Here is a 20219-nt window from a genome sequence, read left to right on the forward strand (position 1 = left end):
GCGTCCGTGTTCCAGTGCAAAGCCCGGAACAGAGTGAGCGTCTGGCTTTTGTAGGGAGGCTGAAACAGGGAGCAGGTGCACTAAATCAACTAAAATGTGAACGAGCCAGAGCGCCCTTAAGGGGGAGGGATTAAAATCGTGACACCTTGGGAGAGCCTTCAAGATTAGAACTTAGTTTTACACTAAGTTTGACACAATGAGAATATGTCTCATGATCTAGATCGGCTTTTAGCGTAACTTAAGTGATGGGAGTTTGTCTGGGCACCTTTAACCTAAAATCAGAGAACCAGACAGTCCTCCAGATCATTGTAAATTACTCAGAAAAACAAAAGGAAAGTGTGTTAAACGCAAACAGAAAGATTACAGGATTCAGTTTGTGAAGTATTTTTGCATTTCACCCATAGTGCTGTCTCTCTTCATCATTGCCATACCTCTTACCTTACTACAGTTCACAGGTCTTCAAAGAGAAGTTGGACTTTCTTTTTATCCTGAAACAGAGATTTCCACTGCTTTTGTCTTTCCTTGTTGCTGGATTCATAAGTACAAATGCTGTTAATGCCCAACTGGGATTCAGAGGGGGGCTGTTGAAATTTTCAGATAGCAAGGACAATTGTTCTCATTTAGAATAAATCATAGCACGCAAAACCACATCTGGTTGTGACTGTGGTAGATTATGGTTTCAGACACATTAGCCTCTCACAGAATATTCAGTGAGCTACAGGCTTCATGCACATATGTTTGTATTTTTAACTCAAAAGCAATTGTTTCTTTTAAATTAAGCGGATTTGTACAACACAAGCAAATCAGACTATTGATGGACTTGACTTCAATACATCATAGCCAAAAAAATAGTAAGATTTCTTTTTTTAATCAAAAAATAAATTATTCCTGACTGTGCTATCTTTTTTTTTCCTAGCACTGTGCATGCTAAGTTAAAATAATACAATCAGGCTTTAAGAACACTAAATTACCACAAATTTGCCAGACCTATCTGCTTTTCATCTGTAATCAAGCTAGCAACAGAAAAAGCTCGACCACATTTCAATACATTTTGAAAAAAATCAGCAATAGAGTAACGCATTATAAAAACTGACTATTCAAGTAGTAACATCATTACAGATGCACAATTTTCCTTAGACTGTGGTGTTACATTGTGTGTAATGTACTGCGATACATTGCCTATTTTCTAAAATATACTAAAATAAGACTAAACGAAGCTCAGCAAGCCATAACGACTGCTTAAACATTTTTTTTCATGCTAGCTGTGGAGTATGTATGAGAAGGCTAACGTTTTTTACCGCATATTTCTTTTTACCTACAAGCATGGTAAAAAAAACATACAAATGTATGATATTAAATGTTCAGAAGTGATGCCAAAGCATATTCTGGTAGTTCATTTACACGAAGCTGCTACAAAGCAAGAACATTGTTGTTTTTGAGTGTAGTCCTAACGTTTTGTCATCACTTGGGGGCTGAAAGTACCTAAATAGACCTAAGAAAGTAAAAAAATGTTTATGAGAAAAAATAATTGCTTATACTGTATATGTAAATATGTCATGATTTCAGTGGGTCTTTGATCTTCTCTCTCCAGGCTCCCTGAAGTTCGGATCTCAGATAACGGCCCATATGAATGCCATGTGGGGATTTATGATCGGGCAACAAGAGAGAAAGTGGTGTTGGCTTCAGGGAATGTCTTTCTCACGGTTATGTGTAAGTACAGTAATTCAGCTTTCACCAGTTTTCAGATTAGAAACTTCATTCCAGACAGGGGAGCTATACCAAAATACATATTTTTCACAATCCGATTTACTCTTTTTGGAGTGTGTTTGCTATTATGGCATTGAACTGTATTCATCTTTGCTGAGTCATATTTACAATTAAAAAAAAATACTTTAACTTTTTAGGGGTGGTGGGAATGGGGGGGTTGATTTCCACATACCATGCATAAAGACTAAAATACACAAAACATTTCTTGTAATTGGAATAAGGACAAAATAATATTACTCTGTGTTCCCTTGGTAATTAAAAACATTTGAGCAACAACCCTAAAAGTGTAGCATAGTGACTGTACATCTTCTCTATAATTGATCAGCCTCGTTTTTATCCTTTTTTATCAATTCACATCAAACAAAATGTCACCCGACAGCCATGCAATTGGTTTCCTTGTGGAATTCTCTCAAATTTGTGTTTGCTGTGTGTGGAAAGCACACTTTGGGGTTTTACTTTGTATATTCTGTATACAAAAAAATAATCCTGGCCGTATGCGTGGCTAATTTAAATATGAGCCCTCACCTTTCAGGATGTTATGGGGAAAGGGGGCATTGTTGAAGGAATCAAAGACTTTGCTTGGAAATGCTAAAAAGAAGAGGGTAAATCTTTGTTTAGCCTGTGCTAATATGAGAGTAAAACACACATTGAAATGAAGCCAAGGATCAGAGGATTTTGAGAAACCATACTGTGACAGATACGGATGTGACTTTGTTCCTCTTGTGTAGGATCACCATATCTCTATAATTCTCACACAAAGAGTTTACTTTCAAATGCTGCAGGGCTTCACTGTAATTTGAGCTTTTTAGTCTCAACAAGAAATTATAATATTTGACATGTATTCTTATCGTCGAGCAAATATTAAAGTTTTGTCTACTTTACTTTTGACGGTAGCATTATAATAAGAACACCTGCTAGCAAATGCAATGAAAACACAGAGGGCTCATCAGGATACTCTTATGAGAATGCATCTGCCAAATGTTTAAAAAATAATTTTGTTTTTTTAAAGGTTAAGTCTCCAGTTTTTCATTTTGGCATGGATAATCCACACTGAGTTTTAAGATAATGAAAAACGGGATTGGTTTGTTGCCAACCATAGAAACATTTTCTAAATTTTCTAAATTTTTTCCTCTCTCAAACCTCTTGGAGTTTGTGTTTTCCTATGTTTCTGAACTTCTCTGCCTAGAGAGTGTGAATGTACACCTTACTGATTGTCTCCTGCATCCTTTAAACAATCATTGATTTCTGCAGTCCACACCCAAAACAAAAACAATGCATTAAATTGGATTTCCAGAAATCCAATAGCACATTGAATTCCCTTTAGTGTTCCTTTACTTTGCTTACGCTTGTTGTTTCAAGCAAAGTTGTCCAACTGTGGCACGGAAACCCATTTTAGCTAATGTGGAAAAACACTGATTTGTTTTCATGAGGACATATGTAACTTTATATATTAGAGGGAAGACACTGCAGTCATCTTTCTCATTTGGTCGGTAGCAGCATATTAATCTTAGGGTCTCATTCAGCGTTTTCTTGAAGTTGGCTACTAAATCATCTTCAACATTGTGATTGTGTGGTTTGTTCCATTGCTACAGTATTCATTGTCTTGTTTTTAATGTTGGATGCATATAATCTTAATTTCCATGAGCAGCCTGGGTTATTGTTTCACTATTGGTCCTGGAGTAGTCCATTGGTTTCCTTTTTTAATCTTGGAATTGTCATCATCACATCGTACTACTTTCAATAACCACTTATGCAGTTCAGGTTCATGGTGGCAATGGGCACAAGGAAGATTACACCCTGGATGGAACAGCAGTCCATCACAGGGCACACACAGACACAATCATGTACACCCTTACAACAGCACCAGGGCCAATTTTTCTGGAAGCCAATTAACATGCCAGCATGTCTTTGGACAGTGGGAGGAAACCAGAGCCCAGAGGAAACCCACACAAATAAGGGTAGCATGGGCAAGATCACAAATAGAACCCCAGGTCTGCAATTGGACACAGGGCCCCGTCATGGGAGCCGGTTCAGACTTCCGTGAAATGCGCTGTTAAAGACCCTATGCGAGAGAGTATAATCCGGAAGTGAGTGGAGTAGGACATCAGGGAAGACAAAGCAGGATCAGGTCGGGTAGAAACACAGGGGGTGATGACGGCGGTGATCTGGTGCAGGGGGGGAGTGCAGGCGCACAAGTCCGAAAGGAAGTCCAATGGGGGAAATCAGGGCACAGTCCAAGGTCCAGGTGCCGGGAGATCCATCCGAGACGAACACAGGGAACAGGGAACTAGGAATATGAATAGTTCAAACCTTGACGGGACAAATCGCTCCGAGCCCCGGACGTCTGTCTTCCAGAGCTGAGCCCAGAACTACGGAGACGCTGAGCTTAAATAGGGAAAAGAGATGATGACTGTGACAGGCCGCAGTGGTGCAAATCAGCAAAACTAACCAGCACCAGCAAACCACCCTGTTCAAGACTAAAGAGATTCAGTTTATTTTGTGATATTGATTCTTGTAACGGACTGTAACAGCATCAGGGTAGGTCTATGTTTTCTGGGGCTTTAACTATCATGTCTGAAATGCAGCTCCAAGGACTGTACGAATGAAAAGACTTTCTGAGATAAAGCAAAATTGCATCACTCAATCTAATAGCCAGGATTTAAATGAGTTAACCCCTAATTGGTGAGGACTTACAGGACATTACTGAATGATGGAGGGAGGAGAGCGTGCACGATTTGTCTCTTTATTCAGTTTGGACATCTCCACTTTCAAAGGCACAGAATAATGGCCCATAGCATTGTGGCTAATTGCCGGCTAAGCTGAAACAGAATTATTCATAACCTATTAGTATGCTGAGTTCTTCGAGAAAGAAAAAGAATGAAAGAAAAGTTAATTAATGAGAAGCTGTAAGAGAAGACAATTTTAATTTTTTAAAGGACCTCATAAATAGGAATTATCATTTTAATGGGCTGTTGTAATTCCCCTGCCAAGGAATTCTATCATTCTGTTTCCAAAGGCTTGAACTCTCTCACTCTGTCCATCTCTCTTTCTTAAAGTTGGACTTTTTTTCCTTGCCCATTAAAATAATAATTCTTTTCCTGAAGTCGAGGAGGATTCATGTATTTTTAAGGATTGAAACCAGGCTATAAAATCAAAGGCTGGTAAAACAGTTCTTTTACATTGCACATCTAAATCTAGAAGTGTGTTAAATTTACGTTTTTCAGTCCAAAGGGATTTTGTTTTCTGCATTGGCAGCTTTCCTGTGGATTTTGGATATTAGCATCTGCCTGCCATTTTTCCAGTTATTTCAAATATATATTTTATACAGTTATGAGCAGTTTCACAGAATGATTGGAAATAATGAAAAAAAAATATTTCGAATTTGTAGCAATATCAGCTACAATGTCAGCTACTGTAATATACACTCATAACAGTTTGCAAAGGCACTGTGCTTTTGTGTTTTATTCAAGTGAATTTCAAGGCATTAACCCTGTGATTTCTGAATTGCTGTCTGCAGAAACCACCTATATAAAAACGAGGATCTAAAACATAAGCTTTCATTTATAGCCCAGAACTACATATTGAGCACATGTGAGGTCATTAATAATAATTATCTGGGGCAGTACTGGGCACACTGAGATTGCCAGTATGCACAGCCTGCAGTTTTCCTACTTCAGCTGATGTTGTCAGACTTTCTTCCTAGAAGGCAGCAGTGCACCTTTGACTTCCAAACGATTCTATCAGTAACTCAATACCTCTAATGATTTGATTAATTTGGATGAGTCCAGCATATCTCTCTGGGCTTAATGGTTATAATTCAGAACAGGCTGTCCAGACTTTAAATTTGTTCTGTCTGCTGTATCATGAAGCTTTAAATGTTGAGTCTCACCACTCCATTATTCCCTTGTATTTGTTGTTTTGGAGCTCAGTTTTAAGCAATAAAGAAATACACATGATACCAGTTTATTTGCTTGACAGGAACTTGGCCCCATCCTCAGGTTACTGCTTTGTCATCACCCCCTAGAAACATCTCTCTTTTGCTATGTGCAGTACATAAGAACTGTTATCTACTTCTCTGCTTGGAGGATTAGAGAATCTGCCTTACTTGCCTGATGGAGAATCTAGGCATCTACAAGACAAATATGGGTCTGTGGGTGTATGTTTACAATGCTTCAGAAAGGAAAGGGTGATTTCAGAATAGATTAAATGCTCATGTTGAACGTGAAGCCACTGTTCAAGTGAATTGTTAAGTCTCTTACTGTGAAGGATGACAGTAGAGGTCAGATCGCAAAATGAATACTGAAGTTATCATCAGGAACACCCCCAACTAAGAGCCTGGTCTCAGAGTCTTAAAGAAATTCCTTACCATTCATGATACTATGTCATTTTAGAAAGCAGTGAGAAACCCAAAATTAATTAATTATAATAATAGTAGTAATAATTACACATATTAATAATAAGAACAATAATGAATAATAATTTCTCCTTCTTCTCCTCTTTCTTTGCTGCTTATGCAATTTGAAAGAGGTTTTAAAAGGCTTGGGATATCTTTACTTCATGAGAGATAAGAACTGTGCTCTTTATAGCAATGAAACAAATAAATGGAGCAGGATAATAATGCAAATCAAGAAATGCAAAGGATAATGTTGATGGCTGTTTATCTCATGGTACTCATTAACTTTTTAAGAAATCTTTCATACTGTTTTGACCATTGCTTCCAAATGTGACTCATTCAGAAACTCTGATTGTAAGTAAGGCATCATAAGGCTGTTGAAAATGATTATAACAACTCCTAGGACTTGAGACCTTAGAAATTCAGTTGCTGACAGCAGTCAAGCACAAAAGGAGAATGTCAAAATGTTGGCTTTCAACCTGGGTATCATTTTCTTTTAGTTTACCACTAGCATTGTGATAGAATGCCTGAAGCAAAGGATGATACAATAAGAAACTAGCTTTGAAGCTGACATATGAGCATTTCACCTGACATGTGGGTACACATTCTGTGACTAATGCAGAGATAACGTGGAACTGAGATCCTTAGGGACTTTTCATGTAAGATTTTCAAAGCAGGTCTGGAACTTAACTGGTCATCAGTCTAAAATGTGTATTCTGTGCTGATCTTGCAGAAGAATTATAATACTTTCAAAATGTATTGTCCACAACAATTTCCTCTCTTGCCTCAAAGGTGACATATATATAACTACTATATATAAAACATTACAGTTACATGGAAACTTTTCTTGAAATATATTAACACATACATATCCCAGTGCTTTACAGCTATATCCATTTTCATTTATCTGTTTTACATTAGGCTTTGCCTTGCTATTTAAATTAAGTTTAATTATGTGCAGTGTGTTGAAATACACTCAGTATTACAATATACATCGCAGAATTTAAAAACATACACAAGAATATCTCTAATGCAACCCGACTACTGGAGCCATGATAGCTTAGTCAGCAAGGGTGTCTAGCTCGTGACTGGAAGGTCCTGGGTTCAATCCTGGCTACAATCAATGTAGCTTGCTCTAATTCCTTCTAGTCAGCTCCCAGATCCATTCAGCCTGCTTTCCAAATGAGTACTGGGGGTTAATCCTTCCGGGGGTAATAGGCTGGCCAGATTGTGATGCCGACCATGTCACCTCAACTTCCAGTGTCGGATGGTTGAGAAAAATGGTGGCCCTTGCCCCCCACTCACCATTGGCCTTTATGGCTTGAAAATGGGACCTATCTGCCTGCTGTTGATCCAATTACTGATGGAGTATTGTCCAGTCGTAGACATACTGTAGGTAGGGCTTGACATATAAATGAGATTCCCAGAGACTGTTTTTTATCTTAGTAAATTGAACACACACACAAAAATAGAAAATAGAAAAATTAGGAAGGTTAGATTTTTGATTGAAGGGAGAAACCAACTATAATTGCAAATTATAGTTTGCAATGTTGCAGTGTTGAGGGATTGTAAGAAGACCATAATGAAAGCCACAGATGAGAGCAGACCAAATCATCCCACTTTGCACAGTTGTTTGCTGGCGGTGTAATGACCCAAGAGCCCCATGAAGGCATCCCAAGGAGTAAGCTAAATACATTCATTTAGCTTACTCCGTGAAATTATTTTCTCAGGAGATATTTTCATACCCCTTGCTCTGTAAAGATGTGACTTCTGTTATCTCCTCTGAATGTCTGAATGCCCCTAAGATTAATTCTGTTTTTGTTCCCTGTTCCTTGTACCGTGAAGATGTCATTACCTTTCAGGACTTTTTAATACCTCAGTCAAGTCCACACACAATCTCTATTTCAAGCAAAAAGCATCCAGATCTCTTAATCTGAGTGTGACATTTCTTGATGACCACAAATAACTCTTGTTGCCCTCTTTTGTTCTGAAACTGAAACAGAAAGATCTCTCTTGCATAATATTCCAAATGGAGTTTGTGTACACCTACCATTTTCTTTTTTCAAGTTTTAAATTTAAAAACTTTTAATATATCGCAGTAAACATTTTTTCCCTAATTTAAATGATACATTTAATGAAATCCAATCATTTTTTTCCCCACTCAGCCTAATGAAAGAGATGCCAACATAAAGTCCTAGAGCATTCTCATGCTTAGCTTGTTTTAGTCCCGTACTGTCCATCTCTTACATAAAAATCTACATTCTTGCTTCAGAAACACTGATATTAAGAACAGTCAATTCAGTAGGTTTGCTTTCTGACATTTCAAAACCGCAGCTAGTTGTTAGACACTCTGCACTCCTTTCAAAGTTTGACTTTGCAGCACATTAAAAGCTGCAGCACACTCTCCAGATCTTTTGCCCTGAATCCATTCTCTTAACCTTTATGGAGAACAGTGAGGTAATTGAGAGCATACCATTCGCAAGACAGCCAGATTAGTATTTATGTACACAGACAGGGAAATGAGCTGTAAGGTGATTGGGGAGTAATTATTCTTATATCCCATAAAACAAGGACTCGTTTTAATTAGCCCAAATTTAATTAAGTGTTATATATTTAGCCATTCCTTTATTAATGTCTGCTGTTACTGTAAACTGCCCCAACCATCACTGTCTACTTCACCTTCACCCTCCTATCCTTTCCCACGTGTCTGACTAAACTGTTATTGTAAGGACGCTAGGGTTAAAAAATGGGTTAAAAGATTGGAATTCCCACTTGTGTATCACCTACTTTCACAAATTGTTCCACGTACAGTACATCTGCACTCTTCCTGTGGCCATTCTTCTTCTGAGGAAATTGCAGATTACCAGGAGTTTTAAGGCAGTGGTACTCCTTGAAAAAAGTTTCAGAATCCTGCTGCATTAGGAAACAACAATGGGGGATCGCTCTCTGAGGCACCAAGTTTAGATTCCCTTTTCTTTCTCCTCAGTTTTGAAGTTCAGCCTCTGTTCGTTTTTGTCTGGAAAGTGAAAATTATATTAATTTCATTTACATAAACAGCAGTTAGCAGCCAAGGCAACGGACAGAGCAGAACCATACACGCATTACAAATAGTCTTCTCACCTTCAATTTCTTCTGAAATAAAGACTACTGTAAAATACAGTGCACTCAAGCGGATTTCAATCGTGAATAATTTCTGTTTTTCATACTGTACAGCTGAAAGTTTGTGCGAACTCTCCTTTTTTTAGACAAATACTACAACGCCAGTTTAAACATCAGTCCATACTTTTCTTGACATCCATCCGCACAGCCAGTATGTCAGCAGCAGCCCTGCAAGTACTGTATAGAACAGTAAGTTTTTTTACTGCTGAACAAGCACCCATTACTCTGTTTGCCATGCTTTTAAAGGCAGGGAAGGAGATCAATATCACTTTTCCTATGAAACAAAAGTAACAAATCATTCTTAAAACTAGTGATCTATATTGACTTTTGCATCTAGGGTCTCTATCAGGCTAACTCAGTAGCCTTCCATTTTCCCATTACCAGTCAGCTCAGTTTAAATCACCATTCTCTTTGAATAGAAGTGGACAGGGATTTGCCTTGTAGAATCTGCTACCACCGTGACTACAGATTTTAATGTGCCATGGAAATTGCACTCTTTCTTTCGTTGTTCACCATGTGCAATGCTGTTGAGCGTATAATGGCTGTCATTCACTTTGCTTTGTAAAGTTCCTTGTGAGGCCACAGCGTGTGCGAAGGCATTTTTACATGTTGCAATTCGAAAATACCAGTTGCATCACTAATCTGCATTGTTCACTTCTCATTCTGCATGAAACATAATTCTCCGGTGTCTTGCATATGACCTTAAGTTTTTAAAACCCACTTCCTGACAAAGAATTATTTTCTTCACCCTGTTTCTGTGAGAATGTTTCTGGCAGCTACATTGTAAGTTAGTTTCTGCATGCTGTAAAATGATGTATGTTTGCAATTGTAGAAATAGTGAGCACCTGTATCTTTATTCTGTTTAAAATGATGAGTCACTAAAGTATTTAAATAAAGTCATTAAAGTAGTTTACCTTTGGATCTTTTTCCCTTTTATTTAAGAACATTTTACTGTTCTTAAATATTGGATCTGCCATCTAGGCAGCACTAAAGCAAGGCTCTCATTTAGGTGATTTCTTGTCAATTTTTATATGCAGCACTTCCTCAGGTCTCGTTTCCATTATCCAACTCAGTGTCTATATGTAAATTCAGAGGATTAGTCTAAAACCTTTAAATGAGCTTTTGGCTGAGTTTGTCTATTGACGAAGAAAGCCAGTCTCTAGATGTGCTTGTTGCTTGTACCCCACCATTGTCACTCCCCTGATCAAGGAGTGGAGTTATTTCATCAATATATAACTGGGATTCATAGCCATAAACATTTTTAAAAAGCGGCTAGGTCCATCAATCACTCAAGACTCATATAGAATCATTATAATACACGGAATATAGAATCACTAGTGTCTTTGCATGTATGATGTGTTGAGCTCTACCCTGGCCAAGATTCAGTCACAGTTTCTCAGGAACCACCCACCTCTGATTTTCACATCGCCTCCTCAGACAGCGGAAGCTTTTAGCTATGCCAAAAGGCTGGATCTCCACCATGGCAAGATTCAGGGCTGTCCAGTTCTTGGGGGATTATGTTACTTTATAACTGTCTAGATGTGGACTGTTGCAGATGTAAGAAATTATTGAACAAAACTATATACTCAGCTTGAATGACAATGGCAAAATTGCTGCCTGACGATACAACAGTGGTGGTCCTCATTAGCAACAATAGTGAATTACCATACAGAGAGGAGGGGGAGCAACTAGTGGACTGGTGCACAAACAACAACCTACAGTATCGCTCAATGGAAACAAAACAAAAAAGATAATTTTAAATAAACTTCACTTGGTCCCTCAATACCACCTCCCTAGCCAAGAAGGCACAGCAGCGTCTATTTCCTGCTGCCACTGAGGAGGGCAAACCTTCCCCCTGCCCATTCTTACTACTTTCTACAGAAGCGCCATTGAGAGCACCTTGACGAGCTGTATCACTGTTTCCTTTGGGAATTGCAATGCTTCAGACCGCAAGACCCTGTGACGAATTGTGGAAACAGCTAAAAAGATAATTGGAGCCTCCCTCCCTTCCATTTCTGTCACCTATCACAAACGCTGCTTACACAGGGCCTCCAGTATAGTAGATGACCCCTCCCACCCCTCCCATAACCTCTTTGTCCTCCTACCATCTGGAAAAAGATATCGCCGTGTACAGGCCAGCTCCGCCAGACTCTGTTACAGCTTCTTCCCACAGGCTGTCAGGCTCCTCAACACCCTGAAATCTACTTGCACCCACCCCAATTGCAGAAACAGGGTTTAAATAAACCAGTGTGGTGTGTATATTGTATTATGTATTTTGTAATTTGCACTATCTGCACATTGCACTATGTGTATCCTGTCTGCAATGTCTATGCAGCGTCCTGTCTGTCCTGTCTGTATTTGCACCATGGACCAGGAGGAACGATATTTCGTTCCACTGTATACTTTTGGCTGGAATGACAAATAAACATGAACTTGAACTTGACTTGATTTTAATCCAAACATTTCTTGATGCTATTACTTTAAACAGTTTGTGCTTTGGAATCACGGTTACAATAAAAACCCAGAGTTAGCAAAGGTGAGCCCAGTTAAATGAAAGGTCTTTGTTTTCTCTTTATAATCTAAACTATTGCTAACGTGATTTTTTTTAGACACACCAGGCCTGTACGTCTGATATTATTTTCTCTGCATGATACTAGGCTTCTTTATTAAGATCTGTAGGACACTGCATCCTTAAACTGGCTATTGTTTATCTAAAAGTGTCCATGTGGTCTGAGTGTTGATCTCAAGCACAGCCTTTTTGGCATAGGTTTCTCTCAGCGGAGGATGCAATAATTAGTTTTCAGACCTGACATATTTCTATTAGTTACTCAATGCCTTGCATCCATATCTTGCATGATTGTTAGAAATTGTATTATTAAGTCAAAGATGTGCCTGTTACCTATTGCCGGTTGTTTCTTAACAAATTTATTTTAAGTTATGCATTCATTGTCTTTTTCAATGTCCCATTTTAACATGTACACTAAGGTTCTTATTTACTATTCCAGTCCATTGGCTCCCCAATTTACAGGCAAATACATATATTTGTTGTATATGTCTAAAATTAAATCCTGGATGAATTTGACTTCTAATCTTCCTTATGTTGTCCAAACAGAAAAAAAGGCATTTAAAAAACTCCGTTTAAAAAAAATACAAAAAAACAAGTGTTGACACACATTCAGCATCAAAATTGGTTGACTGAAGAATTGTCTATTTTCCTTTGCTTTTGCAGTTCTCATAGGAAAAAGCAATAATATCGAGGCACATTAAATCACTAATATATTAATAAACTAATATATTAAAAATTACCTAGAAAAATACAGAACTTCCTTTATATAGTTGTGTTTGCTGTGGGAGTAATCTGGGTAAGATATCTTAATTAAGGGGTAAGCGGTAGTGTGAATTCCCAGATGTACATCCATAGCCAATAAGGGGTCCAGTGCTCTTTTACTCACTGTGCTATATCTTTATCACTGTCATAACCTTGCTTATTCTTAATGGGAGACAGAAGCCCAGATAGTCATCATCTCAACACCTTCAGTTCAAATTGGGGCATTGAAGATATCATCTAAAGGATATATGCTGCCTCTCTTACATTTTTTGCTTCTGTGCCGGTATAGTGAAAAACACCACCTGTGAGTGACCTTCACTAAAGGTTCTTCTCTTTTTTAAAATGTGCATCTCAAGTTATTCTTAAAAAATACCATCTTCCTAAGAGCTGCTGCCTGAGAGGGTGACCTTGGTCTGTCTTACAAGGTGGTATGCCCTTGATTTTCCGTTCCTCACTCCCTGAATGTTTCAGAACACTCTAACTTTCAACCACCCTCCCTGCCATTAATCTTCAACTTCAGTTTTAATACATCAGGTTGTATCCCACTGATGTCTCATTTCCACTCACTCTCTCTGTTGCATGTAGCTATTTGCTTTATTCTCTTTGAGTTCTTTTCTCCTTTCCCTCTCTACCTTCCCTTTTCTCTCTGTCTTTACCTCTTTTGGGCATAGAATTGGTTTCTCCGCTGGGTGGGTGCAGTTGATAAAAAGAAAGGCCCTAGCAGAGAGAGGAGATTCTTTGAACCTGCTGAAAAAGATGTTAATTAGCAGGGCATCCCTTGTGGGAAACGGTCCACGTAACATTTGAATGTTAGCATGAGCTGTGATCTGCTACTGTCAATTCCACTGCTAGGAAGTGAAGACACCTGACTGCATGTAGTCTCGGGGGTTGTAGTGGAAAAGCCAACAATATATCAGCGAGTGATTTCTTGGTAATCATGAGCTACAAAATTCTCTGGGTTCTCCCAAGTCTCTTTTTAAATACAAGTGGTGTGCTACATGAGCCAGCAGAGGACTTACAGTACATATCACTTATGGTCATCTTAAACCAGATGAGTGTCCTTTCCAAATTCGAAAACTGGACTGTCATCCAGTGTCATCCATCTTCCATAAACCTGGAAAACCTGAGGTACATATGTTGAATGTGTTAACATATTAATAGCTGAATTAACTATCTGCTGTTTTGCATGGCCACTGCACTGTAGCATAAGAGTTCTGTCGTCCCTGACTGCTACAACAGGCTCTCTGATAGACCCAGAGAGATGCAGGCAAGCAATAAATTGCAGGGATGAAAACATATAGGCTCTAAACCCACTGAATGCAGCCCATAGGCATGTAACAAATGGATTCGTCCTCCGTTCACTGGTTTTGTAAAGCTGAATACAAATTAGCTGAGGCAAGCGGAGGAAATCCAAAAGAAGAATTTGCGGTCGATTTGAGACACTTCTTATGGACTGTGTCAGCAGATCCATCAAGGGGAACGTGGCAGGCCACGGCTTTAATTGTCTAAATGGAAAACCAATGTATGGCTTTCTGTATTAAAATCATAACCATGTGCCCACATAGCAAGACAGATGACCTGTAATTTAAAAAAGAAGAAATGTTTTACATCGGTGCCTTATGGAAATATAAGGCATAGTGCCTTTTTATGGTTATTTATTTACTTATTCACTTTCAAAGTCTCAGAGTATAATTTTCAGCAATAACAAGGATTTGAGGTACTAAGCAAGGGAACCTTCTGGCTATTACAGCATGTCAAGGGGTCTTAAGGGAATATTGGAGGCTTCAGTAATGTAATTTCAGTGAATCCTCGGGAAACAGCTGTTTGGTTGGAGATCCTGCTTTTACATAAGGGGTACTATTTTCAAGTTTCAGAGAAGTTAAAGCTGGGACTTATTGAAGCGACAAAAATACTATTGCCCACTCAATTAGACTAAATCCCAGCACAGATTAAAGATGAAAGCACTGACCTCTTCCAGGCCACCTGTTTGCACTGCTCCTATTATGTAAAGTATCCAGATGCCATATTGTTGCTACAGTTCTTTCATGGTATTGTTTCAGTGACATCAGGAATACCAGAAACAGAGCACAAAGAGGGAGGTCTGTATCTTGCAGTATTCTGAGTGTTGCAGATAATATGCTCTTGTTTCCTGGCTCTCAAAATGTCCAAGAAAAAGACATTGTATTAAGAACTATGGCAACAGCATTAAATTTACTGCTGCATTTTATTGTAAGCAAACTATGCATGGATCATCTACAATATTACTGTGAAAATAAATGACAAATACTCTCCCTAGATCTAAAATGTGACACTGTTACTAGGACTAAGCCCTTAGTATTCTGTATTCACGTGGCTGCATACAGCTTGAATTACCAATTACAATTATAATTGTTATGGTAGGTCATAGGACATTACATAAAGACCTTGTCAGCACCTATGGGCCTGTATGACACTTAAATGTAAACCTCCTTTTGGCCTGTGAGCTCGCTTTGAGGAAATTGTTTTTCAAGGAAATAAGTAAATGGTGTTTGGCCAGACCCTGGGGTATAATAGGAGGAACAATTCGGGGAATCCCATTCCCTGGGTGGTTTGAGTCTGATGCCCACAAATGTTTGGATATCTGTGCCAAAGGCTGGATCGGGAGGCATTATCACACATTGTGCCTCGGTAGGAAATTGATAAAGTGGTGGTCTGTCTGTCAGTTCTGTCTGGAAGCTGTAAGTGGATTTGAATAAAGGGGATTAGCTATCCCTAGCTAGGACTAACCTGGGTTGAGCTGAGTTGAGCTCACTGGAGAATGGAGTTTCGTCCTGTCTCAATACACAGTTAGGGCAGGCCGTGGGTTCTATATTTGTATACCAAATGATGCAAATAAAAATACTTTGCAACAGGTGGTCCAGACATTTGTGGGGATAACTACAAGGTAGGTGTATTATCATGTGGCTTTGGGGTTTTCTACAGACAAAGCACAGACCCATGCTGTAAAATGTATACACCCAGTTCTTGATAGCAGGCTTCCTCATCTGCAGAGTGAAATGAAATTTGTGCAAGGGCCTAAATAAGTAAGAAGTGAAAAATCAGAAAATTGCGGATGATCTATTCTCCTCCTTTAGGAATTACCAAGTAATTTTTAATGTATTTATTTTATTTCTGTCTGTCAGGCCAAATTATCTATCATTAGGGCTTAGATTCTGACTAGCTATATATCTAAATACTATGCTCTGTGCATATAAATAGAGGAAGTAATGGAATTATTACCTTATCACTTTTAGCTCTGCGATATATGAAGACACGTTACATAAGCTTCTCAAATAATGAAGTTGTATCCAAAACTAAAGTACGATTTCAGTGCTGGCAATTATTGATAACTAATTATTTTCTAAATTACATGAAATCACTGGGAATTACATTAGATATGCACAGCTTACTTATTTTAAGCAGAAAAGACTAAATCATAGTCAACTGCACCGTTTCAAATTGCTTTAATCTCCTTGATTGCTTTCCAAGAATTACTGATTCTAAACAATTAAGTTTCCGTTAATTACCTTTAATTCATATTCGCTCTAATTGTGTTTAAGGTAAACATTATTATACTTATTATACTTATATCCCACCAATAATTTGTTTCACGTCAGTGTTTTGTTCAGTCATCATCATTTAAATATGGGAAAATGGCAGCTGTCTAGGAGCAAAAAAAGAATTTGTTCATTTCATTTAGCCAGTTGTACATATACTTTCCCAAAACCTAACAACAGAATTGTTTAAATAAAATGCTTTCCCTCTCTTTTGCTAATCATTTTTTGTTTATCTGATTTTATCCTTTTTTGTATTTTTCTTTGGGATTTTCTCCACATTTTTATGTCCTAGAATCTCTCCACAAAACCATCCAAAAACCCATCACACTAGCTTCAGGCTCGTAGGCAGAGAAAGGCCTCGATATGCCTTCTGGCAATCAGAGTTAAAATAAACTGTCTTCTGTTAATGACATTTACTCATTTTCTGCTTAATGAACCCAAAAGGTCATTGCCTCACAATAGTGACTATATTTCTGCTTTTTGTGAATAACACTCAGGCAGTCGCTGTTGTTTTTTTAGCGAGTCTCGTGTGGCACAGTGTTAAAGCATTTTGAGACTCTCAGTCTTTCTGTGAGCAGGTGTACACTTTGCTTTACATCTCAATGAGGTACCGTGAGCCTATGAAAAGGGGTGCAGTAGTGATAATTTTGCAGAACACTCGGTCCTGTCTGTCTGTCTTCCTCTGACCCTCCAAGTTAGAGTGATGGCTTAGGCTCTTCCTTTCATGGGAAAATAAATGACAGCAGTGGAGAAAACTGAAGTTATCTCTTTTTAAAGGTAGCTGGTTCAATATCCCGCCCTCTACACAAACAAAAGTTTTTTCAGTGTTTAAAATTCATGAGTGGATGTGGATTTTCTCTTCTTTTTTGGCTTCTTCTTCCAGTCGGTGTGTTCCCTGGGTGTTTGAAGAATCTTATTGGTATTGCCTTTTCTCATCCTTGAGATTTTCTGTTGTGGAAAGTCTCCCCAAGAAAGGTAGAATAATTATTTATATGGGTTGCTCAGCTGCACAGCTCCAGCCTTCAGAAATATGTTCCTTTCTGTTGAGTTATTTCACATCTCTAACTTAATAATTATTCAGTAAAAAGTTATATTTCAGTTTGGATGTTGAAATGTTCCTCTGCCTGTTAGTTTTTGTTCCATTTGATCTCTTGCTTACTGACATGAAACCTTAATTAATCTAATAAACTGATAAATTAGACCTTCATCTATTTCTACTCTTAAAGGTGCTGATTTCAAGCAGTGTGTACATTTTTATCAGGTATCATCCAATTAGAAAATAATTTGAATGTATAGTCAGACAATTTATTATTTGAATGATGTAGTTGAAAGTTGGGATTGAACAGCAGTAGACCTCAGGTACTTGAGAATGGTAATTGAAAAACTAGTTACTGTTTCCATAAGTCACAGATACAGTATGGCCAATCTGCACACCTCCTGCATATATTTCTGCTATATTATTCTTCCAAAGCACAACATTCATATTTTAACTTCATAAGTCTTCAAGTCAGCAATCTAATTTGGTCTTGCGTACTTCTAATTGTGGAGTATATTGTAACGCTTCAGGGTTCTGGTGGGCGCCCTCTCCTGCTGCCTACACAGGTTGGCCCTGCACCATTGGGGATGCAAACCCGGGCCTCTGGCGTCACTCAACAGGGACCCAGCTTGGTGAGCTAAAGAGAGATCTCTCCCCAGCCTAGCGGCTGTGGTCCTGCTATTACAGGGAAAGGGCGGTGACGTCACTGCTCTGGTAAGCCGGCTGTTACATAGTGTCTGTCTGCCGTATGCGTTACAATATTTTATCAAAACCAGCACAGAACACAGAATACCTTCAACATACTGTAGCTATCACTATGAATAAAGACTTCTTTTTCATTCATGCTTCTGTGTGTTACACCTAATATTTGCTTTTTTTTAGATTTGGTACTTTACGAATGGACTGGTTCTAGATGAAGCATCAATGTCAGTGTGGCACCACAGTTCAAATCAGTAGAACCAAAGAGGAAGACTGTATTAAGACCTTTGCTATCAATGTCTCTTCACATTTACTACCAAAGATTAAGAATTGATGCAGAAATGAATTGCTTCAGGTGTTTTTCCAATACAACCTGAGCCATACATTTGGAGAAATGCTGGCAACATCTTTAAACATTCTGAGACAATCTCTCATGTATATTCCTGTGCATTTATTTATTAATCTGTACAAAAGCAGTCTGTTTACAGACAGCATCCCACACTTGGCCTACAGCATTGGAGCCTTAATAAAACAACCGGGAAGGACAATCACTTCATAATAAATCATTTATAAGGTTGAAATAATTAGATAGTGGTGAGAAAAAAGTAACTATATACAGAGTTCAGAAAATTAATATCATAGGATACTTTCTCAGACTTTAAGGTGGTCATCTGTTTTCTGTTCTGATCAATACCTTGCAAATATTTGGGATTTGAAATAATATATAATTCAAATTGATGAAACCCTGTCCTAACATGCATCTGTCAGTTCCTGTTAGTCTGTCCCTTAGTTTTCATGAGAAGCATGGGCAAGGTTGTAGAGTGATTTCCTTCTTATACCATTGCAGCTAAAGTCCATTACAAATGAAAGAACCACAGAAAACATGGCAATGATCATGGTTCACTGAAAACACAAAACCAATTATGGCAATTATGGTTGCAATTAGGAGCAGTGTGGTGGCTCTGTGGCTAAGGATATGTGCCTGTGGCTGGAAGGTTGTTGGTTCGTATCCTGCGGCCACCAGAGGAATGCTACTCTGTTGGGCCCCTAAGCAAGGCCCTTAACCCCAACTGCTCTAGGGGTGCTGTATAGATGGCTGACCCTGTGCTCTGACCCCCAACTTCTCTATCTCTCTGTGTGTCTCATGGAGAGCAAGTTGAGGTATGCAAAAAGACAAATTCCTAATACAAGAAATTGTATATGGCCAATAAAGTCATCTTATTATCTCTGGGATGAGCTATGCTGTCAACGATTAGCTTTTGGCATAAATAAAAATAAGCAGGCAACTCCCTCATAAATTCTGTTTAAATCACTCTGATAACCATGTAGTTATTTTGCAGATCACTCCTCACCTCAAACCACCACTGGCAGGCAGGAACAAAGTTGCAAACGCAAAAACGCTTCTCAGTGTCTGTCTGTGTGCATGCTTCTGATCAACTATAAGAGAAAACAGTTTAACATGATTCTAATAGTTAATGGACTTGTAGTGAAGTGTAATATATATATATAATTAAATATAGGAACAGGTAATGGGTTTATTCCCTGCTGAAAAGTGAAGAGAGAAAACACAATGTTTCGACTGTGAAGCCTTCTTCAGGTGTGTGCATCTTCAGGTCTGTGCTCTTTCATTTATAATGGACTTTAGCTGCAATGGTATAAGAAGGAAATCGCTCTACAACCTTGCCCAATCTCTCTATATATATATGTGATTCGGAAATATTACATTTTAGGATTTGCATATATTTACTTCCAGTGAACTAATATTGGAGTTTATAAAGGTATTTTTCTGTCAAGTGCTAGCCCAACAAAAATATGAGTAACAGGCCTCCTCCTAGTATAAAGAATTTGCATTCCATCCTACACCCCATTCCATGCAGCATCTTGACAGACTGCACCTGGGAGGATCCCAGATGTCCTTGTCCTTATGGCCAGGCTACCTTCCAGCCAAATCTCTATCTCCAACTGCAAACACATGAAACCACTCAATCAACACCAGGGTTAGTCTAAAGCTCTTGAATTGCTGTTGTTTTATGGTACCTTGAGATGTTGCTTGAAAAGCATTAAAAACAAAATGTATTATTATCCAATGTTTCCTTTGAGGCTCTTATTTGTAGTTTAATAACTAAGTATTCCCTTTCTGCTTGGAAGAATTAGTGTTTTAGTAGAATTTTACATAGGACAGTTTTTGAATATAAGAGAGGTTTGAATATGAAAATGCCAATTTAAGGTCTGATTTTAAGTACCTTTAATTTGTTAGATTAT

The 20219-nt window shown here is 38.3% G+C and overlaps 1 protein-coding gene across 1 annotated transcript in view; it reads left to right on the forward strand.

Moving 5' to 3' along the window:
- Window positions 1–20219, forward strand: part of LOC148642011 (immunoglobulin superfamily member 21-like) — a 219674-nt gene that overhangs the window by 152434 nt on the left and 47021 nt on the right. The window contains exon 4 of the mRNA XM_088616875.1: window positions 1592–1710. Within this exon, the coding sequence (XP_088473001.1) occupies window positions 1592–1710 (119 nt within the window). The remainder of the gene's footprint in view (window positions 1–1591; window positions 1711–20219) is intronic.

This window comes from Lepisosteus platostomus, chromosome 23 (genome assembly GCF_059453375.1).
Source record: "Lepisosteus platostomus isolate fLepPlt1 chromosome 23, fLepPlt1.hap1, whole genome shotgun sequence".
In the NCBI taxonomy this organism is placed as follows: domain Eukaryota; kingdom Metazoa; phylum Chordata; class Actinopteri; order Semionotiformes; family Lepisosteidae; genus Lepisosteus; species Lepisosteus platostomus.